At 27.4% G+C, this 27,699-nt stretch overlaps 3 protein-coding genes across 3 annotated transcripts; 1 reads left to right on the forward strand and 2 right to left on the reverse strand.

Annotated features, from left to right (window-relative positions):
• Positions 1–1,322: 1,322 nt before the first annotated feature.
• Positions 1,323–2,714, reverse strand: LOC112598938 (alpha-1,3/1,6-mannosyltransferase ALG2). The gene has a single exon (XM_025345606.1). The coding sequence runs from the start codon at positions 2,511–2,513 to the stop codon at positions 1,323–1,325; it is 1,191 nt and encodes a 396-aa protein (XP_025201391.1). The 5' UTR covers positions 2,514–2,714.
• A 256-nt stretch (positions 2,715–2,970) lies between these two features.
• On the forward strand, positions 2,971–3,938 carry LOC112599065. Its single transcript, XM_025345786.1, has 3 exons — positions 2,971–3,122; positions 3,238–3,546; positions 3,618–3,938. The coding sequence occupies exons 2-3, from the start codon at positions 3,244–3,246 to the stop codon at positions 3,750–3,752; spliced, it is 438 nt and encodes a 145-aa protein (XP_025201571.1). The 5' UTR covers positions 2,971–3,122; positions 3,238–3,243; the 3' UTR covers positions 3,753–3,938.
• A 6,520-nt stretch (positions 3,939–10,458) lies between these two features.
• LOC112599184 (tubulin alpha-1C chain) lies at positions 10,459–27,481 on the reverse strand. The gene is made up of 4 exons (XM_025345996.1): positions 27,312–27,481; positions 18,676–18,898; positions 16,388–16,929; positions 10,459–11,948 (listed from the first exon to the last, which is right to left on the reverse strand). Exons 1-4 carry the CDS (start codon positions 27,312–27,314, stop codon positions 11,370–11,372), a joined length of 1,347 nt encoding a protein of 448 aa, XP_025201781.1. The 5' UTR covers positions 27,315–27,481; the 3' UTR covers positions 10,459–11,369.
• Between the last annotated feature and the right edge of the window lie 218 nt (positions 27,482–27,699).

The raw sequence follows: 27,699 nt of genomic DNA on the forward strand, positions 1-27,699 counted from the left end.
TTTTGGAGTAATATTATAATACTATTTTCATTTTATAGATATTCTTTAAACTACGCATCAAACTATAATATAATAAATACCTAATTAACCATACATTATTTAACTATGGCTTCATGGCATACAATTTTTATTTATTTTCTCTATTTTTTATTTTACTAGTCATTATGTTTAATACTTTAATGTGAATTTATGTATATTATTTTATGTGTTTTGTGTTCATGTACTATTCATTTTTTTCGTCTATGCTTTTAAAAGCTTTATTACCAGCTAATGATCCATGTATACAACTATAATAATTACAATTGCTAATTGCTAAACAGTATATATTTCTTTTTATTAATATTAAATTCCACGCTGTTAGATTTCTATGAATTTTTTTTGTTGCAAATATACTTCAAAGGAAAATAAAATAAAAGACACTAATGTTATTGACGCCAAAGGCTCATGTTCCTCATAGTCTATTATTATATTATATAATTATTTTATTTATTATTATTAATTGTATTTGTATATATTGTACTTGTATTTTATATTTTTATTTGAAAATAAAATTAAAATTTTATACTAAATTTTTATTAGCATTGATTTTTCATTTTGAATTTATGCTAAAAGTATAAAAATTTAAATTAAAAAGTCAACTTCTAACACTAAAATTATTATAATAAAATGTTATCATTATATTTTTATATAGTAGACTGCATAGTGTATTTACATACATTAAAAAACTATTCATAAGTAGGTACTGTATAAAAACATTCAGATAATATTCTATGAGTGTTACAAATTTTTCCCAGTACAAAAAATTGATGTTCTATATATATTTGAGGTACTTAAATATTTCATTTTTATAACATAAAATAATATGTATAAATAATATTATAGTGTGTAATTGGTAAACACTATGAAAAAATGAGAGGAAAAATATTTTGAAACAAGTCTGGCAAATATATGAAGAATTTTCCTTTATTCTTGCATACCTAAGAGTTATTGGTAATAAAAATAATGAACTTTCAACCAAAATGTTAACTGTTTAATTATAATTTAGATGATTTTAATTGTAAATATGATATCACCTAAAAGTGGAATAAAAGATGTTTGATAAAATGTTAACATTAAAACAAAGTGATAATAAGAAAAAAAATACATACAAAATGGAAAAAAATATAAACTTTAGTGCCTTCTTTAAAATGTAGGTAATATAATATATTCATATTAATAATAAAAATTATGCTTATCTTAAAACGAATCTAAAATAACTATTGATAAAAAAAAAAGGTAAAACGTATCACCGATTATCACAAAATACAAATACAAATTGTATTTTATTCAGACTTATATATTTTTTCTAATATATTATCTATTTTATTTTTAAAAGCTCCAAATGAAAAAATATCATTGAATCTTTTTTTACCATGTTTCCCAAATAATTCAGCTTTTCCTTCAATTTCTATCAACTGTTTTATAGCATCAGCAAAATCTTCAGGTTCAGCATTTCTTAAGTATCCATTATGATTGTTTTCAATAGTTTCTTTGGGTCCACCATTATTAACTGCTACAACAGGTTTGCCACAATACATAGCTTCTAATGGCACAATACCAAAATGTTCATAGGATGGAGTATATACTAAGCATAAGCAATACCTAAGGAGTGATATTTTTACAGTGTCTGATGGTGATTTCAAAAATATAACACGTTCATTGAGTTTCATATTTTGAACAAGATTCACCAACTCATGAAAATATTCAATATTTTCTAAATTCAAAGGATCATAACCTCCGGCCAAGACAAGTTTCATTTTTTTATCAGATAATAAATTAAAACTATGGATTGCCAAATCCAGATTTTTCTTCCTCTCAAATCTATTTATGGATAAAATGAACTTACAATTATCCACATCTATTAAATCTTTCAACTGTATGGTTTCAGTATTATCAAAAAACTCAGTGTTAATGGACGGGTAGACGACTATTGGCACTGTCTTAATACTTTTAAACGTTTTCCTGAAAACATCTAATGTGAAATTACTGTTGACCAAGATCGTGTGAGCACACGCAGTGGTTTTCTCTTCTAACCAGTCCAACGGTAGACGATAATATCGTTTCAAGGTGTCGTCATGTGCAGCTAATAGTTGATCGGGATAGTGGCAGTAGAATAGTACTTTGCACGACATCCAATTTAGTATGGGGATGCAAGCCGATATCTGGTCGACAAACACTACATCCGGATGGATGGAACTTAAAAACGTCAAGTACAACGCGGCGTACACCATACGTACGTAACTGCACAGCGCATAACACTTGCCGAACACCGTTCTAGGTAGCCAGTCGCCGACAACAGTCACTGGCAAAGTACCGTCCCTGGTCTCTTCGAAACAGTGAGAGACACTGTGATGATTGGTGACGAACCTAACGGAATGGCCCGATTGTTTCATCGCCATAGCCGCGTCGACCACCAATCGTTCGGCACCGCCGATGCCCAGATCTGGGTGCAGGAAAACTACGTTTAATTTCATTGTGAAACGTCCTCTTCAAACGAAAACATGTAATTATAAATAGACAAAAGACACGTCACTAACACATGTATTATTATAAAATGTTATAAACCGCCAAACATTTATTCATATAAATATTTAATAATTGCTGCGAAAATCAGAAAATGTGTTACGTTTATTATTTATTATTATTATATTTTATATTTAAGTTGTCTCAAAATCTTAAAATTACAAAAATTCAAATAATTTTTATCACTTATCTACATTTTTTGACATTAACAATAGATAATATCTTTGTTATCTATCTCAGTCCCAGCCCGTCGATTTCATGAACATAATAATATATACTGTAGTTGTTTCTTATATTCTGTGATTATATTACCACTGTTCCGTGATTGTGATACTAATATATGTATAGAAAATCATGGAAACAAATATAATTATCAATGTATAATAACATTATTGACTTATCAAAAACAATAATAATAAATAATAATTAAAAATATTGTTGCTTCTCAAATCCAGGATTTGTATCGAAAAATTTAAAAATTATCATTACATTTTAAGTTGTCTAAACAATTTACAATGTCCTGGCAAATTTGTTAACGATCTTGTTTACCCACATACCAAGTAAGTTTATTGCGGCGTACACGTAAGACATATGACGCAGTTCAAGGACTATTTTAACCCACTTTTCATACTCGTACAATCTTTTGAAGTTGTTTTTTTTTTCTCGATTAAACAGACCAAAATGACTGATGACCTTTCACGTAACGAAGCTGCTCGCCAACGACAAGAACGTTGGGAGCATCATATGCACGGCCTTTGTATACTTGACAATCACTTAAATGTCGAAATGGAAATTGCCTCTCACCGTTCATCTGTACTCAACCATCTTGTCGAGCAAGCCAACAGGGTTAAAGATTTGTGGCTTGAATTTCAACGGAAATCTGATAATGGACGTGTATTAGAAGATACTGCTGTACAAATGGCTATTGAACAACATGGTCTACAGAGCCATAATTTTCATCAGCCACAATTACAAAATAAAACGGTTAGTACCTAAATGATTATCTTAGTAATGTAATTTTTATTCTATTCAATAAATGTTTTCCTTAATTTTAGATTGTATCACAATCTCAAAGTAAACCTCCTGAAATAGATTGTGATGATGTTTTCAATCAAGCTGTATCTGCAGCAATTATCGCAAATGGATTAATAACTACTACATCTACTCAACCAGAAAATTATAACATGTAATAATTTTATGTAAATAAAAATGTATATCATCACTAAGGGACAACATCTTGGAAAGAAAAAAAATATTTCTACATCATTACTTTATACATCTTTTAGAAAAATTTGAAAAATATTAACATAAGAATATTTAATATTTGAAGTCTTAACATGTGATAGAAACGTAGGTACCTTTTTTTTTTTTAAGTATTTATAACTTTTTAAGTCTTCATTTACTTTACCTATTATTTTTAGTGAAATGATTTATTTCATTTTTAAACTGTTTATTTCTCAGACTATTATGTATTTTCTTTGTACAAAGTTTGAACATTACAACATTTTATTATTAAGTTTTTTCTCTTATTTTACAAAATTAATTTAATTTAATCTGCAGACGGTGATGGAAATAATATTTTATATATTTATAAAACAAAAATAAAAACTTGTATTAAAGATGATAAATATATTAGTCCCTATTGTGATTGATATGAATCAATAAAAGGTTTATGTTAACTAAATGTGGTTTGATCCACAATTAATAAAATATATGTCTACAAATATATTTTGTTTTATAGATGTGTACAAATTATAATAATGATTATGTTCATAATACATACATATATTATTATTTTTACATACTATTGTTGTTATTACTTTAAAAACACATTATTAATTATCATAGATTGCTATTCCATTTATATATTATATAATATATTAAAATTACAAAATAATCAATTGTCTAATAAAAATATTAAGTGTTATAGTCAAAATTTTTATTTTTAGAAAAATCAATTTTTCTAGAAAAGTCTTAATTAATACAGTTACTCTTAAAATAAATGTTTTTGTGATTTTTGTTTTTAATTATTATTGTGTTTTATGTTTTTGATAAATATTATATTTAGTTTTTATTTTATAATTAATTTCCTATTTTTATTGTGACAAAAGTTAAAGCTATACATTATTCCTTATTTCTTAATCATATATTATTTTTATTTATTTATCTCAAAACTACTGTATATCTGGTTTATTCTAAAAATTAGTGAAAATAAATGAGTAATTTTGATTAATGTATATTTTAATGTTAATTAATTTAATGATATAACTATTGTAAATAATATTTGAACTGTGTACATAAATCTACTTGCCCATTTGTGACTTTAAAAAAAAATAATACAGTTTACACTTAATTATAACTAATTGAAATTTAAAACCCACCGTTTGACTATTAAACAATATGTACAAGTGTATAAATAAGATTTTCAAAGGTATTTAACTCAACAACTCAAGATAGTTGTTTTAAGAAGTAACTTGTACAATCAAAGCACCATTAAATTTATTTCTCCTTTCAAGGGTTTCAATATCAAAATTGGTTTCTTGTTGTTCAATAAACGTGCTCATTATATTTGTTTTATATGCAAGTACTCCTAAAAGCCGCTTTTGATTACGTTCAATCTAGATTATGCTAAAATTGCAATATTTTGATGAGGATTCAAAATGACTGAAATTTTTAAATAGAACTAGACAAAAATAAAATAATTTGCATTTTTTAACAATTACAAGGTATGAAACCATAGGTAGGTAACCTACACATTGTATCATCGTATTTCGCAGTATTATTTTGCTTATATTTATTATTTTTTTTGCGTAGCATTCTTTATTTGCTTTCGTTAATTAAATAAGTAAATACCTAATTAAAAATCGGTTATTCTTATTTTCAATCATATAGTATTGTTTATTAAACATCTATACCGACTATACCCATCTCACAGTTTTAAGTATTGTTTCAAAGAGGCTAAAAAGCATATCCAATAATTTACTTATTATCATAACATTTATTTATTGTGAGTATATTTATAAATATATCATTCAAAATAACAAAATCACTGAAGCATTGACACAAAACTTTTCCAGTGAACCATCAAATGGTCAAGCTTCGAAAAAAAGTCAATAACACCGAGTTTTAATAACTAAGCGATATTATAATTCAATGCCAATCATCAACAATTATTCAACATTGATAACATCTCGCAATGACGATGATTCAATTGAGCCCAACGTCGTCTCAATGCAATCGATTATGAACGCATCTCCTACAAATAACCAATCACCATCGTTGCAGCAGGTATCTGATAATCCTAAGGAAGAGGACCGTTCAAACGGGATATGACGAACCCTGAGTTAGCGGGTCCACCACTAAGATGTATTTCACTGCCGAACATTGCATTATACACAACGCTTAAGAAAATTGAAGTAGAGTACACCACTACACAAATTTCGGCAGAATTTTCCAGTACCAAAACAAGTGCGGGGACAAAAATGTTTCTGTGCTCTATATTTTGTTGCGCAAAACACAATCGGCAGCATAAAACATTTCTAGAAAAATTTTAGTATCAAAAACTTTTACTAAGGTTGAGTCAATAATTTTTAAACAATTTTTAAAGTTTGCTTAAATTCTAGTTTATGTTTTGTTCATCAGTGTTACAGCGGTTATCAAGAAAATCTATTTGAAATGATATAAAATTGTGAAAACTTCAAAAAATCATAGAAAATAAACGCCTGAATATTTTTCATTTTTTTTTTTTTTTTGCGAACACTTTTGAAAAAATCATATAAACAAAATGGCTATTTTGATTTTTAAAGTTTTTGCGATGTTGTTTGTATAACTTTCTATTCAGTTAATTAACATTTTATGTGTTTAAAACTGAATAATATAAAATAAAATGATGTACCTAATAAGTTTATTATGATAATATATTACTGTTTATATAATTAATACGAATAATGTACGAAAAAAAAATACAAGTTCTTAAAATAGCTTTTAGTAAATTTTGTTTAGAAATTTTAATTGTCTGACTGAGTAAATAAAAAAGAAAATATGATGATTTGTAAATAACGAAGTATTTGCAATAATATATTTTCAACTATAAACACATTTTACAATTTTAACTGATTTTATGTCATAATAATATATTGTAGTAATAAGATACAGTGTACTGTCAATTTTTAAATTGTTGTCATCGCCGGTCAACCAAACAAACGGTATCATAACAAATATTTATACATAAATCTATAATTGAATTAAAAGTTTTTAAGAATAGACTCAAATTGCTGAAATGACTTCATCAAGTGCACGAAATGGTTATCGTCCATCTTCCAGAATTGATCAGCTGGCTAAGCTGTTGGCGCGATTTCGCAAACCGCTTATTCTGTTGAAAGCCGTTTTCCGGGGTAAGCGAAACTATTGCTAGTAAAACTATGACAATAATAATGTAGTATGAATTACGAGTAAATATCCTGGTTAGTGAATAAAAAATACATACTCCTAGGCATCAGCATATTATCTAAATCTGCAATACCTCTAAAACAGATTTTCTTCACTGTACAAATTATTATACTAATAAGTAATAACTAAAATTTAAAATACGTTTTCAATAAACATTTCATTCTCTTTAACATTAATTGCTTTTGAATCCAGGAATATTAAACATTACAGATCAAACAAACATAACAACATTTAAAATAAAAGTACATATTTATTTAATTTATATCATAAACCGTGAAAACTTTTTTCTATGATATAATACGTAATTTTCTATAGGTACCAAAAACTCTTTATGATAGTAAATTATACTAGCCAGAAGATCCGTCGCTTAAAGTTTAGTTTTGCTATTTATTTGTTATTTCCCAAAATATGATCATAAGGATACATTAAAAATATCACAACTTTAAAATGTATACGATTCAACTAAAATTAAACATCACTGGCTCCGAATTTCAATCCAACCGTGGTTATCAGTACGTTCTTACTAAATTTATTTTTGTTATTTTTTATTTCACCCGAGTTTTTTTTAATTTGAGTTCGTCTTTGTGTTATCTACAACGCTGTGTATATATAAATTTATATATAAATTACAAACACATTACAATATCATTTTATCATACATACTTTTTCATAGAAATTGATCATCAGATTCCGTAGTGCAAAAAGGGGCCCCGATTTTCCCGATTAAAAAATTCAAGGTATACATTCACCACCTCAACGAGAAACAACCGAAACTGGTGTATCTCGTACAGCAATTAAGTATGAAACATCGGAAAATATTAAATGATTGGCCAAACACCGACCAATACTTAAAGCGGACGACGATAAAAAAGTGTTTTTCTGTGAAGCCATTGTCACTTATTTACAAGCCATCGCTTCGTATTCATCAACTCTCCAAGCCCCGGATCCACGTGGTGAAGACATGATCATCGTTTCAATTGTTGTTATTGTTATTAGTAATACAAAATAGCCTGTTCTTAAAATATTAAATATCCTTAATATGCAGATTTCATTGATAATAATTAATATTAAATTCACCACATATTAATGCATATCGCGGATGATCTATCGACTAAAAAAATTATTTACTCGCATTCATGGCACATTTGCTAAAATATAGCAACCACAGATCATTGCAAATGCAGCTGTTTAACGTTCAATAAGCGTTTATTTTGTTTCGTTTTTAAAGTTAAATCCCATTTTATTATTAATTTTATTGAAATGACAACTCGTTGTGCAACTAGCTGATGTAAATATCAATGGCGTACTTACAAACTTATTTGGGAGGATAACAGGAGAGAATCTAGAAATTGTCTATGGGGGTAGCATAAACAGCAAAAAAAAAAAGGTCATAATAATTTTAGTCAGCAATTCTAAAGACTGCAGCCCTCACGATTATTTTCTAAGATCGTCCCTGATAAAATTATTTATAAATGTCCAAAATACTCTATCAGATAATCTAATAATACGAGTAAATTGTTTTTACCTCAAACGTCTTTTGCCTATTTTAAAATAAGGAAAATAGCTGTTTAAAAATTTGAAACTATACAAATAATTTATATATATTATTCTACAAAATGGTCTTGAAAAAATTTCAATTACGTATTTTCAGGTTCACGTATTTTATTAATTGCGCATTCGGGAATAAAATATGCATCTACGTAATCCGCCGGGTAACAGATAGTTCACCACAATAAATATATGTTTATTTTAAGTCTAAAAAGTAAATTATAAAACTTCAAAAGAATAGGAAATTAAACTTACGTAAACATAGAACTCTTGGTGAGATTTAGTTGCGTCATATTTAATGTCCAATTACATCGCTACCAAAGGAACAGCTTTCGTCATCTGTCTTAATCGTATTTTGAATTAAAAAAGATATTAAGATATTTAGTTATATTTAGGTATATAGTACAGTACGATTTAATAAATTGTAGGTACGTCTATTTTTTTCTAGATTGAAATTATTACAACAATACAATTGTTAATCGTTTCCGGTGAAGAGCGATGATTGAAGATTGTCATAGATGATAGATATTTTAATATGACAAATCCACAGACCATATATTGCACTATGTTGTAATATCATTATTAATTAGATTTTAAACAATAATAAGTAATAACAATAGCTATACAATTGTAATTTGTAAAATGTTTAATACCTACCATGATATACCTAATATCCATACCAAATACAGTAATTACTAAATACTATACCCAATTTATAAACTGTTTTAAATATATATTTAATTATATGTTAAGTAAAAAACGTTATTAAAATTTGGAAGAATTAAAAACAAATTAAGAACGAATATCTTGTATAATATATAAATAAGTAAACGTTACTGGACTCGTAATATTGGAGCCAGAACATGATATTTTATAGTCAATAAGTTTATATGACATAGATGATACTATACAAAAATTTGTTTCGATTGTAAAAGCTATCAAACAATTTTTAATCAAATACTTACCTACTTTAAAAAACGCTGTATTGCTTTAAATTGCTAGGTAGGTAATAAACATTTATAAGGACTAAAATCCTGAAATATATACAAATTAAAAAAGCAGTTATGATGTAGGATCTCCAACTTTAGAGTATTCATAACCAAAATGTAAAATATAAATACCCTACAATCTTTTTAACCAATCAATTAATACGTTAAATAGATGCACCTTGGTACGTTAGCAATAACTCTCCTTAACCGAAAAGATGTAAACAGGTGAAATGGATTCAAAAATAAACAATGGATTATTTCGTTCAATTTTTTGTTTTTATCAAAAAGAATAAGTAGCGTTATATATTTAATATAAAATTTATTGTTATATTATTATTATTATTAACCGTCTGCAAACGAATTGTAATCATTACAATAACATAATATAATACTTATAACACTATTGTAAAAATATTTATGTACCTATATATAATATTATAAACTCTAATATATGCGTTAGTTAACATTAATTATAAATAATAAGTTATAAGTTAAATGTTAATGTTACAAATTAAACTAAAAAGAACAAATTTTAAAAACAACGCATAAAATGTATAAGGGTACCTAATGTTAGTCGTTATACGCGCGGAAATAAAAAAAATGTAAACGTTCTGTTTAACACGTATGGGGCTATATAGTAATAAAAATGAACGAAAATAGGGAGTAGGGAATTGAATTCCACCTTCTTGAAATATTTTCAATGGAAAAGCATAAAAATTCTAAATTAATTTTAAGTATTTTTTTTTTAATGATTAGTGATAATTATGAACTCTACCCACCCCCTCCACCATAAAAAATTCCTGCAATCCATTATGACACCGATCAACACGTACCTATAATACAATATTATAATTTAATTATTAGCTTTTATAAAATAATCTTCATGTATTAATATTGTATACATACAGATCGGGTAAGTGTTAATCTAAATAATTAATTCCAATTTCAGAATTAAAAACGATATAAGTATTATTTTAATTCAAAATAGCAATTTCGACGATTCAGACTGCGCCCGAAGCTCGTTGGAGTTAAGTTATAATACCTATATGTATTATGACTTATATCTAAGATTTATATCAGTATTAATATTCAGAGCTCGAATTATGTGGATAAGTATACAGGGGTGAAAATACTCTAATAATATATTTTATTAATACGAGGGGACGGTGTACATTCTTTTGCAAAAATATTTTTGAAAATTTTATTATTCAACATTGATATAATATTATTTATATTATGTAACTATTTCAGTCCTTTATTAACTCGGATAAATTTAGTAAATTATGAATTTTATTAATGATAAAAACCATGACTTGAGATCAATGATACATATATAATAGGTAATATGTTCCCAATGATACGAATAAACAGTCTCGAAATCGAGTACTTTCACCATTTGAGGTCAAAATATTGAACGGTCGAGTCTGAGGTTTAACATTTTGTCATGTTAATACATATTCAAATTTAATGTACTCAGTGTATATCGATCGGAGTATATAATATTAACAATTGTGCTAAAAAGTTTATGTCATTTATTGCATATCCCCCCTCCCCCCAGAGAGTTATCTACATTGAGTTAAATCATTGCAATGGACGCCAGTTTTGTTTTCACGTCTCATTTTAGCACCCCCCACTGTTTTATTTTTCGAATTCGAGCACTGATTATTTATTATCAGATTGTTGTCATCGTACGAACGAGACTTGAGGACGGAAATGTTTGTGACCAGAGAGATCGCAGTCTGCGGGGTCGGGCGACGGCGGTCGTCCGTCGTGGCGTTGAAACGGTGGTGGCGGCGGTGGTGGTGGTGGTGCGAGTGATGGTTAGTATTCGTCTCCGTCGTCGCCGTCCGCCGAATCGGTGGCTACCTCCTCATAATCCTTCTCGAGCGCGGCCAGGTCCTCGCGAGCCTCGCTAAACTCGCCCTCTTCCATGCCCTCGCCCACGTACCAGTGGACGAAAGCCCGTTTCGCGTACATCAGGTCGAACTTATGGTCGAGCCGAGCCCAGGCCTCGGCGATGGCCGTCGTATTCGACAGCATGCACACGGCCCGTTGCACCTTGGCCAGATCGCCGCCCGGAACCACCGTCGGCGGTTGGTAGTTGATGCCGACCTTGAACCCGGTCGGGCACCAGTCCACGAACTGAATGGTCCTCTTCGTTTTGATGGTGGCGATGGCCGCGTTCACGTCCTTCGGCACCACGTCGCCCCTGTACAGCATGCAACACGCCATGTACTTGCCGTGCCGTGGATCGCACTTGACCATCTGGTTGGCCGGTTCGAAACAGGCGTTGGTGATTTCGGACACGGTCATCTGTTCGTGGTACGCCTTCTCGGCCGATATTACCGGCGCGTAGGTGGCCAGCGGGAAGTGGATACGCGGATACGGCACCAGATTCGTCTGTAGCAAATCGGATACGTACACGCAATTTGTATTATTATTTGTACATATATTTTTTTTATAATTACCCACTGGAGCTTTACCTTCTCCCTCTCCCCTTTCTATTCAAATGTTTAAGACTTGTTTCAATTTTTTTTTTAAGAAATTTAAAGTTAGATGATGTATATACGTAGCTATCATATTGACCGATTTTCTAAAAAGGTGGTTCCTCGTACTTAAGATGTATGCTATTCATTTTTACTGAATACAGTTTATAATTAACGTTACTCATAATGAAATAGATAAATTCATAATTTGATAACAAATCTATATAAATACAGAAAATTTTTACTAGTGAAAATTACAAAACGTCTTATGAAGTTATCATTATCTATATGATGATATCGTTGGTATTAGTATTAAATATGTGTAGATCACTTGCATTATTTTACTGTTCAATGTTAATTATTATTTATTTATTTTGAACTGATATCGTATAAGTTCAAAAATTAATTTATTTTGAAGAATTCATAAATAATTTAATTTTAAGAGGAAATATTATGAGCACCATAGTTACATTTATAGTCTTTCAAGCCTCACCTATAAAAAATTATAAAAATATTCATCATATTATTTTATTTCATAAATATTTTCCAAAATATCCTTAGAAAAATTTAACTATAAATATAAAATAAAATGTTTTCTTAGTATAATACAATATACAAGTATTGGTAACTAGTAAATATTATTTTAACTAAAATAAATTCAAATTTTTAGGGACAACCAACTGTTTTTATTTTAAAAGTAAATTATAAAAAAAATAACAGAGAACTTGCTTTCGCTGCATATAGTTTAATTGAATATTTTCAATAAATCTTTTAGGTATACAAATAAACCATTAGAATAATTCAGAGTATGGCTAATTTTAACTTAAAATTCCTAATTAAATAAAATTGTAGTCATGTTTTACGATATTTTTAAATTTTTGTAAGAATAATTTCAAAGAGATATTGTTGTATCAATTTTCACACCTTAGGTATTTTAATTGAAAATGAAATGATGTTTTAAATATTAAATAATTGTACATTTTTGGGATTTGAATACATATTACAATTATAGATTGAAATAATAATAATAATTTTGTTATATTATCTACGAGTTATAATGGAATGTTAATATCAGTAATTCGAAAGAAGATTAAATAAATATTACGGTAAACTTAATGAAAACAATTAATTGAATTAGGTTAGTTCTCAGTGCCGTAGCCAAGGGGGGGGCACCGGGGGCACGTGCCCCCCCCCGAAATCCGTAGTATTCTATTATCTTGTACAGAGCCACTACAGACATTTTTATAAATTATATCATTAATATACATATTTATATAATTCAAAGTAAATCCATAATAACGATAAATTATTTGTAATTTCAAATTTGTATTTTGTTTTCAAAAATATCAATTAATATTAAATAGTGATATGCACGAAATATGATTGAAAAACCGGGCCTAAACTGATTAAAGATTTATCTGTGATTGTGGTGATAAAATAAATACCGACCACGATGTAGAGAAGAGAAGGTGATAACACTCGACTTGATTGAAAGAAAAAAAGTGGCTTATTTTTATACTTTAAATTTAAAAATGTTCATAAATTTTGTTTAGTCTTAACTTGCTAGTATGATATATTCATATTTCATATGAATTATGTCAATTATGAAATTTGAACAATATTATTATATTATAAAATTCATTTTCAATGCACCTTAATAGGAAATAATAATTAACGTAACCGGCCTTCGAGTACTGTGGCGGTGCCTGGTGGTATTTGTGTTAACTAAAATAGTGCCGTCGGAAAATAAGCCACTTTTTTCACGGAGTGTTATCAACTAGTGAAAATAGACTTAATGGACTAGCACTACTCAATGTACATAGAGATATAGATTTAGACATAGACTCATTAATTGATGTTTTTGCAAACAAAAAAGAGAGACGTCTAGATTTTAAATTATAAGTAGGTAAGTAGATACAAGATAGTAGATACCTAATATAATTTAAAAAAAATTATGTCTGTAGATAATTTATTTTAAAACTAAGTTGTTATTTTATTTTATCAGTTGGTCATTGTTACTACTTTATTATAATATCAAAGAATAATTTGTTATTTTTAATATTTACATTTTTTTTTAATCTATTTGTTATATTATAAAATAAAGAAATATTTTGTTGAGTTTTTAATCATTTAACATATTTTTTCAGGTTCATCACAATCTCCTTTATTTTTAACTATCCCCTTTCTATCAACTAAGACTAGTTTTATATAATATGTTTTATAAAAGTTAAAAGTTATGAACTTGTATTCTTGTTAGTAAATAGAAATAATATTTCCACAAAAAACAAAATGTTGTGTTTACAAAACATACAATTGATATAATGTTATTAATATACTTATATAGGTATACTAACTAATGCATTAATATATGGTTAACATTTTACAATTACAATATTATTTATACATTGTTATGTTAAATGTATGGGAATCAATGGAACCATAGTTTGTTAATATAATAGTAGTCATAAAAAAAGTATATGTGCAGTAAAAAAACTATTGTTACAAAATTTGAGGTGCCCCCCCCAAAAAAATATTCTGGCTACGGCACTGTTAGTTCTAATAGTCAAAATAAATAACGTTAAGATAGAAGTTAATAGTATTAACAAGTAATAAATTTAACTCTATAAAATTAAAGTTATAATATAGTGAAAAATATTAATTTATAACTGTCTAAGTTTTTATATTTTCACATATAATATAACGAAGGCAGAACTTTAAATTGTTTTCAAGTGTACCTACTTATTATTGCATTTTACTCTTATTTTTGTTTTAAAACTTTTATAATGATAATTGCCATAAATCATTTTTAAATATTTATATATTAAAATAAATTAATCAAATGGAAGGAGGAATCGCTCCCATCGGTCGAAAACCAAAATTATTGCCTTAGATATAGAAAGTAAGTATAATGTGTGTGCTTATATATGAGTGACGAAGTAGGCTTTTTTGAGACCATTGGCTCACGCCAAAAATGGACAAATGGGTAGATAAGTATCGAGAAATAAAACGTTTTTAATAATAATATTCATTCTATCAACTATTAAGTAAAAAAAAAAAAAAAAAATGTAAATTAAAAGTGGTTGATGTGGTCAAACGGTTTTCCTCAACCTTAAAAATTATAAGCACGCTACTGCTTATATCTATCCGTTAACCATAAAGAAGTACATGGATACCTAAGTATAAAACGACGCTTAGATAGTACATCACAAAATATTTTGTTTGAAATCCGAAAAGCAAAAGCGTCAATCGATGATAAAAATAAAAATTGGCAAAACATAATATAATGGATTGCGTATATATAGGTATAACTCACGCACGGGAATAGCCAAATCTTGGAACTCATGATACGTGCATGACGTGCAAGAACTTATTTTAATTACTCTACGAGACTTGAATGCGGTTGGTGTTTTTGTTGAGACAACGTTATTTCAAATTACACGTTCAGAATAATTAATTTAATTATTTTTTTTTTTAATAATATAATAAATTAATCTATTATCAATTTTAAAATTAAGATTATTTTCTAAAGGATTCTTTTTATACTTTATTTTTAAAGGGGTGATTATTATGAATTATAATCGTCGTATGTTTTTGGTAAATTTAAAATGCTTATAACTTTCTACTAAATTATAATATTAAAAAAAAACTTTGGTATAACCCTCTATGGCTTAATTAATATTTTTTACTTTTTAATTTTATGATTGGTACTCTTTATTCACTTTAATGGACTATTCTGAAAGTAAAATTGTCTGTGTTTATCTAACCTATCATAGAAAAGAATAAAAACAGTATTATTGTATACTTCGTATCAACATTTATATTATTAAAACGATAAAACTACGATTTTATACGCAGTAAATACAACAATGGCAAATTTTAAAATTTAATTAAATATTATATAAACTGAACTGGAAATTAATTTGTTTAGGTACCTATATGAACTCTATAATAGTCATGCTGATACCATTGATAAAATATGATCATTTTTTGATTTAAATTATACAATTATTTGAGTAAATTTGTAAATTCATAATATTTTATCGTCTATTTTCAAAAGTTTTGTATTTAGGTATATAATTTCTCACAATAATTAGAACAATTTAAGGTCTAACATGATTTCTATCCAGTTAATATACATTAATTTATATTAAGTCTATGTTTACATGTCCAAGTCCCAAGAAACCTTTACTCATGGTCAGAGATCAAAGAAAAATATTTGTTTAAGGGTGATGAAAAAAATGTATGCACCTACTCTAGATACGATAATAATTAATATATTATAAATAAAAGACAATCTCGGTTTAATTTTAAAATTGTATTAAGGGTATTCATTAATTTTATTATAATTTTTACTTGAAATTCTGTCAGGTCGACGTTCAACGCTCCGTCAAATCTTAGCGACGCCGTAATGGAAGATACGATCTGGCCGATCAATCGGTTCAGGTTGGTATACGTAGGTCGTTCAATGTCCAAGTTTCGGCGGCATATATCATAGATAGCCTCATTATCTACCATGAACGAACAGTCCGAGTGCTCGAGGGTGGTGTGTGTGGTCAATATGGAATTGTACGGCTCTACCACGGCCGTGGACACCTGCGGCGCCGGGTAAATGGAGAACTCCAACTTGCTCTTTTTCCCGTAGTCCACGCTCAGCCGTTCCATGAGTAGTGACGTGAACCCGGAACCGGTACCGCCGCCGAATGAGTGGAATACCAAGAAACCCTGCAGCCCAGTGCATTGATCAGACAGCTTCCGGATCCGGTCCAGCACGATGTCCACAATTTCCTTACCAATCGTGTAGTGGCCACGAGCATAGTTGTTGGCAGCGTCCTCTTTGCCGGTGATCAACTGTTCGGGATGAAATAATTGTCTGTACGTACCGGTACGCACTTCGTCTACAACAACAACATATAGGTGATGATTTGTAAGGATTTATCACATAAATTATATATTTTATGTTATACGTTACGATTCGTTAGTATTTAGTGGAAATTACAGTGCTTGAAGCGAAGAAACTACGGGCTTGTATGTATAAAACAGTAGACATTGTATACAATTTTGGAAGGAGTTTTTAGAAATATTTAGGCACGTGATAAAAATAACAAATAATAATTCCGTTGAAATCAAAAGGTAAATTTTATAAAATATTATAACTGCAAAACTAGCACAATGTTTTATGGATTGGAATATTAAGTAGTGGACAGTAAAATAGATGAAGAGATGAATAAAACAGATATGTGAAAGCTAATTTGGATCTGTAGAGTGACAATGAAAGATAGAATAAGAAATTAATTCATTATGAGTAGTGTAAGTGCCGCACGAATTGCATACCAAATGAAGGGCGGTGGTAAACTCTCCCGATTTTTAAAAATAGTAAACTCTCCCGATGGTAAACTCTCCTGGGTTAATATTATGTTTACCTGAAGTAAATGTGTAAACTCTTCCGGGTTAATATTATGTTTACCTGAAGTAAATGTGTAAACTCTCCCGGGTCAACTTTATAGTGAGTCGTTCCATTCGCATTTAAATTCATATTTCTCAAGTACTCATCCATCTTTATTTATATTTATTAATGCTCTAACGGATTTTCAAATTGAAATATATTTCAATAAATAATTAAATATTTTGTATTTGTAATTTATATTATTATTATTGACTATTTTTAAAAGAAACTTAAATGTATATTGGATTTTTTGAAATTTTATTTTTTATTGTATTTTGACTATAATATCATTTTCATAGGAGCTAAAGACATTAATTTATATTGTTATTATTATTATTATTATATATTATGATTGACTATTTTTAAACGCAACTTAAATGTATATTAAATTTATTTTATGATTTTTACTAGACCCGGGAGAGTTTACATGTTTCCGTTAGGTAGTACAGGAATAAATCCGGGAGAGTTTACACGTTTCCGTCAGGTAGTACTGGAGTAGACCCGGGAGAGTGTACCATCGAGAAAGTTTACAATCGCCCCAAATGAAGGTGAATATAGCATGAAATGGTTCGGTTACATTATGAATAAAGGTAAATCGGATGAAATAAGAGAGACTATGGGCATAAATGTATTAGGAAAAAGATGGAAAGTAAGCCCAAAAAAATGGTTAGATAGATTAGATAACTAAACGATTATCTATTCAAAAAAGTTAGGGTGGAGTATAGGAAAAAATTCCAGAAATCAGTGGATAAATTCATTATTAACAAAAAAAATTAAGGTAGCATGTTTGGAGAATAAATCAAATAATATAAATTTTATATATAAATATATATATATAATTTCTTCTTCTTCATTGGCATTACAACTCTTCAAGAGTTTTTGCCACCACCGACACCGCCTTTCACTCAAAATCCACCAATTTAGAAATACTAAATTGGAGAGAATATATATATAACAGTTATTTAAAAAAAATGAACAACTTTTAGAAATAATGAGTGTCATACGTTTGAAAAATCAACATGGACGATTAAATACTTTGATAATTCAAGTATAAAGATTCATCAAACACAATCTGTTTGTGGAGTACAAATAAATTATTATCTTTATTTTAAAACATATATGGTTATTGACTACAAATTGGTTTATGATGATAGTTTTCAGTACGTTTAATATTATAGGTAGAGAAAAAATTGCTTACCGACAACGGTTGGCTCCAAATCGACAAACACAGCTCTCGGAACGTGTTTTCCAGCTCCGGTCTCACTGAAAAATGTGTTAAAACTATCATCGCCACCGCCAATCGTCTTATCCGATGGCATTTGTCCGTCAGGTTGAATGCCATGTTCCAAGCAATATAACTCCCAACACGCATTACCGATCTGGACACCGGCTTGACCAATATGAACTGATATACATTCACGCTAAAAATAAATATTTACATAATATTAATAATTATTATTATGTCGAACAAAATGTTCAATTCACTACAAGTGAAAATATTAGAATGCAAAAAGTAAATTATTATGTTTTTCTATACTTGATTACTATTTATATAATAACCTGAATTACATTTGGTTAAATTTCGATTATTTTTGGAGTGGGGTATAATTTTTATTATTTATATACATTCTATCTACTCGTATATATGTACTCGATAATGTTTTGATTTCATTAATCTTTTAAATTTCCTAGTATTTAAATTTATTTAGACGTTTTTAAGGAATTGATTTGGATTTAAACAAATACGAATGTACATAACTTCCGTGAATGAAAATTCTTCAGCAAAAAAATAAAAGAAGCAGGAAGTAAATTCAATTGATAATAATAAATTATCGATAAAGATTATGTATAAAAAATGATTGGTAATCAATCATCACTAATCGTATATTGATAGCTGGAGAAATATAAAATCTACGAGTATTTTTTAGAAACAAATAGAAGATTTGAAAAAAAATTATATTTCAGCATTGGTTTTATTAAAACTATGTCTTTTAAATATCAAAAGCGAATAACATTTTGTAAATATTTTTTTCTTTCAATCGACGTAACTTATTTGCTGATTGTAAATTCAGATGAAAATAATATATACTGATTAATATTTTCTATAATATTTGAAAATATTATTATACACACATGCTATTATTATAATTTTTTTAGCCTGTTACATAATTATTCATAATCTTCATTTCACTTTATAATTATCAGAACTCAAGAGTAAGTATTATTATGTATGACTAATTTATGATTGGTAGATAATATTAATAATATTTTTATTCGATTGTAAAATGGTAGATATACAGTATACATCCATAATGTAGTAATAATAATTAACAGTAAACGTAAAATAACTACAGTGCAGTGACAAATTTTGAAAATGTATTAAAGACCTATAATTAAGCTATAAGTCACCGATCATTCCCAGTGTAGGTATACCAGGAAACAGATAGGTGTCTATCGTTATTGCTATCGTCTTTGTACACACGGTATTATTATTTTTATTTTAAATAAGCAAGATAAACAGGTTCGATTTGAAATTTAAAAACCTATGAAAATAAAAATAATAATGATTGAAAATATACGTTTTGTTTTTATCTGAATTGCTTATTTTTCTTAATTATGTTTTTTTTTTTATGATTAAATGGATTTTTTTTCTGCACATGTACCACTATTGACGACGGTGACGCGTTAAACCGTGTCTTTGCATTCTGTATCATTACCCAGTATTATTATTTTTATTTATTTTACTTTTACGTAGTCGTCATTGTCGTCGTCGAGTCGTAAGATGACTAGCGATCCGAAAATGGTTCGACTGAAATCTATGAAAACGAAAGGCAAATGATAATGATATATACAAGAGACGTCGCGGTCGAAGTGAACGGAAGACATAATGTTAACGTAATCCCACCATAACTAAAATGGAAGAACCCAATTGCGAATTACCCTGGAACGCAGGAAACCGTCATACGACACACAGTGCCTATATATATATATTTAATACAAATCTAATATCGTAATCAAACTACCGTCTACCGGACGGGAGCGGCAACAAAATTAGGTATAAATTGGTGTATGTGGGTATATTCTCTCTCTCCATCGGATATGATGAAAAAAATATGATAATATATAAGGACAACGGTGATAATAAAAATGAGAAACGACAGAAATCTCTAATGGAAACAATTACCATAATTATAATATTATTGTTAAATGGGTATTGTCAGACATATTATACTATAATAGGGCATTTATATTATAGGTATGTATAATATATAATATAAATGTATGTACGAATGAGGCATAATATACCGGACGATATAGGCGTTGGGCTAGGTGGATAATTACATGGAGGCCACCGTCTTACTTCTAAGAATTAAGACGTGATCGTGATGATAAAAATAATAAATATTACATATGGAGTTGTATAGAAGCATTTTTATGCGACAAATCCTTGCATAAACTTAAGATACGCTGTTTTGATTAATATTTTAACACGACCGTTTTGGATGAGCGAATAAAATATTATATTAAAATTTTTTTTTAATTCTACTATCTATATTCGAACACTTGATAACAATATATAAATATTATGGGAAGAATTTTGGTAATTTTTTTTTTTTGTGGAGTGGGAACAATGAGAGCTACTATTTCTAAAATAAATTGTCTCTTCATAATGATATTTATTCTGAATATTCTTTATTCTGCAGTAGTGCAGCATAACAGTAGTAAAAAAATGAGTGTATACCGATTCCATCAGATATTGATTTCGCCAATTACATTTAAACAATAGTTAATATTAACTACTTATCAATTTTTACAAAGCCTCAAGTTTAAAATTATATGAAATTTAAAAATGTTGACCATATAGTTGATTAGTTTTCAAATGTATACATAATATAAATCTATAAATCATTACGTTAAATAAAATGCTTCTATATTAAAAATATTATAACTTATTTATTTGGCCCTAAAGCCATTTAAAGCTTAAATAAATAAATGTATCATTTGAATCACGATATAGACTATTGACTATTATAATCTAGAATTCCGGGTACCAATAGTTAACGGAACTCATTATACTAATACAATAATACATTATAATATTATATATTAATAAATAAATTATTTTAATAAAAATTCAGAGAAATATTAAAGCAATCTAATATGCTGATGGCTAATTTTTACCGTTTTTATAAATTTAAGACTCTGTGGAGTCGATAAAGGTAAAGAGTATGAATAGTTAATAGGTATTTTTTCCGAAATATGATATTTCAACGGAGTCAATAAAATACACATGCACAATTAATTTTTTTTTTTATAAAAAAATTAATTTAAGATAAATGCCCAACATACCGTAACATAGCAATCACACAGCTAGTGACGTATTCTTTTTTTCAACCGTCTTAGTAAATGCCTTCTAATACACACGCATAATTGTTATTATTAACCTAATAACCTCGATACATCATGATATCTCGTAAATCATAATAAATATTATGTGGTTACCTACATTCTATTTACACTTCTCAATTTTCTTCTAGGTACTGTTTTATTAATTGCCTTGACACTAACCCTGAAAAAAGCCTAATAAACTTTATGTCCCTAAATATAGTCTATAGACAACACCCTATATTATGTCATTTTCATCAGTAGGTACACTCCCAATTCATTTTATAGAGGAGAATTTATTGTCATCGATATAATTTCAATTAAAATACTTCTTAGTTTATAAAATTAAAGTGTATAACTAAAAATATTTCACACAATATGTGCCCATTTCCTAAATATAATATATTATATATGCATATTATATATCATGTAATCGGGTAATTCAATAATATAAAGCCATTCTAAATAATTTAATGAAAATAAAGAATATCATGTATATTACTATATTACTATTCTGTTTTTTATTTTTGCATTATAAACCTATTTATAAATATGCTTAAGTGAATTTAAAAATATTGCAATGAAAATGGAAAATAATAAAATAATCAGATTACCTTCATTAATTAGAAGTTATAATAAATAACAAGGTACTTGAATACTTATTACTTGATACAGTGACGGCTATCTAGAAAAATTTTACAGGCAATCATTTAAAAATCTAGTAGGTACCCCTTCCAGTATTATGGGTAACCTAAAAAATATTCATTTCATAAAAAAATTTTAATCTACCGACATTTAAAGTGGTTTTTAATTTTTTTAGAATTTATCTTATAAAAACTTTTGGACTTTTAAATGCATTCAATTCACACATATTATGTACTAAATCTAAGTATGAGTGAATACATTTTATTATTCACTATTATATCTATTACTCTCATTCCTTAGCTTTAAATACCAGTTTATTAAAAAAATAAGAGTCTTGTGAGTTGATAATAGGGTCTAGATTTCCGAGATCTAATGGTTCCAACCCATCCATTTCAATTATGAAAGAGATGCTTGAGCACCTTTTTAGGTATGTGATAGTTGTCACTGATATTATAGTAATTAGTTGATGGTTGATAATCATATTATAAGATAATTTTGGATATTATATGATATTGCTACCTATTTAGAGAAACACTAATACTTTATGTTAGACAGAATTTCAATTTAATTTAAATAATATACCTTAGGTAGGTATTTGAATAAACGTATCTTGATAAATTGATTAAGTACTCGTTTTGTTTAAAATATTGTATGACAAAATTAACATAATTTCTGTTAAGCAATAACCTAATAAATAATAATCATTATAAATGTATTAAATTTCAACTGTATTTTTAATTTTAATATTTACAAAACCTTATAAGTATTCTAAAACATTTAATACTTGCTTATTGTTTACTATTTTTCTTTTGATAATCAATTGATAATTACTCATTATGATAAGTAGTAAGTACTCATTGAACTGACATTGTGATATTTGATTACCAATGAACAAATATAAACACATTTTTTAATGCATCTGACCTATTTTTAAATTCTTCCTCACTCTTTAAAACTAAATTGCAATTTCTTTATTTAAGGCTAAATAAATACAAATTATACGGATATTATATAACAATATTAAAAAAAATTATTATGGAGTATTAAAATGTTGCTATTTTAATTTTCAATGCTATAAATAAATGTATTTTCATTTTCATATACATATAATTAATTTTAGAGCTTATCAGAAAACTGCCACTATCCTACCTAATAAAATACAATATTATACCTTACCAAACCTAATTAAATCTAAAAATAATTTTTATCATAATTTTACTGTATTTTTATTATTTTAGTCCAATAATAAAATTTGTTTTTTATGAAAGATGTTCAAATTTTTTAATATAATAATATTTTTGCAAGTTAACACATTTAATTTTTAATGTATTAGGTAATAATGATTCTTTAGGGTTTAATCGGAAATATTAGTTAATTTAATTATGTAATTCATGCTATTAAAATAATTTGAATAATATTTTTAACTATAACGACAATATATTATTCTTCACTCTTAACCTTAAAATATAATCAATAATCTTTATATAATCCGAAATCAATCATAAAAAAGTTTTTATGGAGGAGTTTTAAATTATTTTTAAATAAAAAAAAATATAAAAAAACTCTTTTTTTTATAAAACGCATAGGTATTACATAAAATGTCATAATTGAGAAACACTTTTAATTCTATATGTTTGTACCTAGTTAAAAATATAATTAATACTACTCAACTCCAAAGTATTACAACTAAAAAAAAATACATTAAGTAATATGTACCAATATAATTTTATATTCCATTGTAAATATTTTATGAATTATATATAATATTATTCACACTATTATTTCTGTCACCTGTCAGCTATCATATTATATATTATTAAGACCTAACATACGTATTTGTAATCCTCATCACTGCTGTATTTCTTTTTTAAAGCCCGATATAACGGGATTGTTTTCATCTATTATATACTTTCGATCTTAAAAGTACGTATTATCATGTATATAGCATAAAACTCCTGTTGAAACCCAATATACGAGTATTTTAAATTTTAATACTGCAATACATGGTAGATGAAAAAAAATATTTCACACCCATTATGCTTTTGTGTGGCTTATCGTAGATGAATAAGCAACTTTTTTTTATTTGTTGTTTTTGCATTTTAATGAAACCTAATATACATATAACTATTTTATTGTTGCGAAACAAATCATGTCTGTTTAAATTACTATCACACAATAACGCAAATGACTTTGGATCACTCATATTAAGTATAGTTGAATTGGATGAATAAGAAGATAGGTACCTAACCTATTATAAGTGATTTTAATAATTTATTATTCATATCGTTTATCGATACACACGCCACTATTTTGAGGTATTTGTGTATCAAAAATCTTAAACAGTCAATTGTCATAATATATAACATAAAACTCGTAATAGTGTAACACAATTTCTCAAATTATATTCTACACATTTTATTTACATATATACTCAATATCTACTAAACATAGACATTCGAATGCGATCGTCAAAAAAAGAATACACTAAGCTACTGAGCTATTTTTTATTACAGCCCATTAATTCTCTGTAAAAAGTACTCTTATCTTTTATTATTTTTCCTATACAACTATTTATGAAATATTATTATAATATATAATCACTCGTCAAACTTTAAATATTTAGGCCCATCACTTATAAATAAAAACTACTGAGTATTGGAAAAAAATAATTACTTATTTATTATTCCATTGACTATAGACTATAGTATAGACCATTGACAACTAATAAAATTTTTTATGTTGATAGCGTGATAGATTTGTATTATGAAATTGTGAATTATTAAATATTTAAATATTTATGTTTACCAAGGTACTTATTAAACATTTTATTGAGTATTTTTATACTAATATTATATATAAATACAATGATTATTATAATTATTTTATAGTTAAGTGTAATATCTAAATATTATATATATATATATACACCCATTTTATAAGTTGTCTTTTTGTCTTTATATAAAATAAAAACTAAACCAAAAATAAGTCGTAGTAAAAGAAAAGAGAATTCTTTTTTAAGGTTACACCCATAATCATGAAACAAAAAATACTGTTTTATTTGATTACATCCTAATTTGTTAACCACAAAAATATTTGTGTCACGCAAAGCAATTTTCACTTAAATACAATATTATTTTGATTCTCATTATAGGTTTACTTTTAGTTAAAGGTTTTCTTCTTTAAACAAAACTATTAAATATGTATACATTTATATCTACCATATATATATATATATATATATTGTTTTTACAAGAAAAAAAATAAAAAAGATATTAATATTTCATAATTTTTAAATTATTTCCCATCAAAAAATAAATTTTATGATTTAAAACAAAAAAATTTGCTTATCAAAATTGAATACCAAGTTTTTAAAATATATATAAAATTTAGAAATGGAATATTTTTAAATCTACATTCCTTATATTTATTAAATAATATAAGTAATTAATGTAAAAGTTAAAACTTGCACTTTACTGTTCTAGTTCTACACTTATATGCCAGAAATTATCAATCAAATTAATAAGTACCTATATAAATATTTCGACTACAATATATTTTTAATAATGTTGAAGTATATTCACTTTTCTTGAATTGTTGAAGATATTCATACTTCTTGGTGTAAATATTTATGCTCTGATTTAAGATTATATTAATTTTTTTACATTTACTTAGATCTCAGACAACATATTTTAATATTAAAGATTAAACAATTTTTTGTTGTAGAGATGAAGTAGAAATAGATAGTAAAATAAATAAAATAATTTAAACATTATTGTATACGATAAAATTGAAATCACACATAATGAAATATATTATATCAAATATTAATTATGCCTATATAATATATGAAAAAATGTTCACGTATAACTAAGCCTTTTATTTTATATTGTTTGGAAGTTAGTTGAACTAATGAAAAACTTGATTTTTTAGAATTTTATCATCATTATAGAATATAATAACGAACTTTTTTTTGATCTATTGGAATTTGTTTTATATATTTAATTTCAATAACATTGGTATACTCCGAATTTAAACAATATTTTCTAAGATAGTTTAACTCTTAACCGAAAACCTTTCATAATTTTACATGTTCCCACGACATCTATAGAATGTATAAATCTTTTAGATTTAATGTGATGTGATGGTGTATACACTCAATACGCTCACGGTGTCCACCGCAATTATTAGCGATTTGTTACACATGCACATGTATGTGTACCTATATGACAAGCTGTTAATATAATGTGTAGCGACTGTCATCAACATAAAATATGTATATGTATTATACCTTTTCTATGGGGTTCGTTCACTCGTGTAGAATCAATGATTTTTACTTAAGTTTGGAGAAAATATTATGTAAGAAATTTATTATGTATACGTGTTTTATTTTACTCTCCTTCATCTGCAGTATTCATAAAAATGGATTTACAGAAACAACGAATCGAAAAGGAAGTGAAAACCGCAGATGTGCAGCGTTAAATGTATATATTGTGTATGTACGTATAATACATAATATTGTCCATTGCAGACGACGAACGGTCAAATCGATTAGCGACGGTTTTAGTGTAAGACGTAACCGTCGTCCCGGGAAATGACAATTTTCCTAAATGGAAAGCGCGCGATAAAAAAGACGAAGAAAATCGTGACTAATGTCGTCGAACGTTCCGGAACGTCGGCGACGCAACGATTCAAAAGTCTGTTCGATAAAATTTGAACGACAAGAAAAACAAAAATAATAATAATTATAATACTAATAAAAAATAAATAATAAAAAAACAATAAAAAACTCTAATATCCGCTTACCATTTTCGTCGGATATCTACAGCGGTTTTGATCTCAACAGTAAACACTGTGTATATGAGTTTTCGGCAACGTTTGAAGTTGTTTCGTATGGGCTTAATGAAAGACACTGAGACACTTCACTTATCGTGCTCACCTTCTTATATAGACGCGACCGCCGCCGCTACCGCTGTACACGAGGACTGCAATACGGGTATGCGTCTTGGTCGGTTGCACCCGCGAGTCAGCGGCCCCTTCCACCGCCCTCAAATGAATATACCTAATGATGAAAAAAAACAACAAAAAACACGAATTGGACGTTTAATATGTGCACTATTAAACCATGTATGTAAATAATAATATAATTTTTGTATATATATATGTGTGTGTATCTACCCACTATTAATCCATT

The sequence above is a fragment of the Melanaphis sacchari genome, unplaced genomic scaffold (assembly GCF_002803265.2).
Source record: "Melanaphis sacchari strain LSU unplaced genomic scaffold, SCAv2.0 Contig4_pilon_pilon, whole genome shotgun sequence".
Taxonomy (NCBI): Eukaryota; Metazoa; Arthropoda; class Insecta; order Hemiptera; family Aphididae; genus Melanaphis; species Melanaphis sacchari.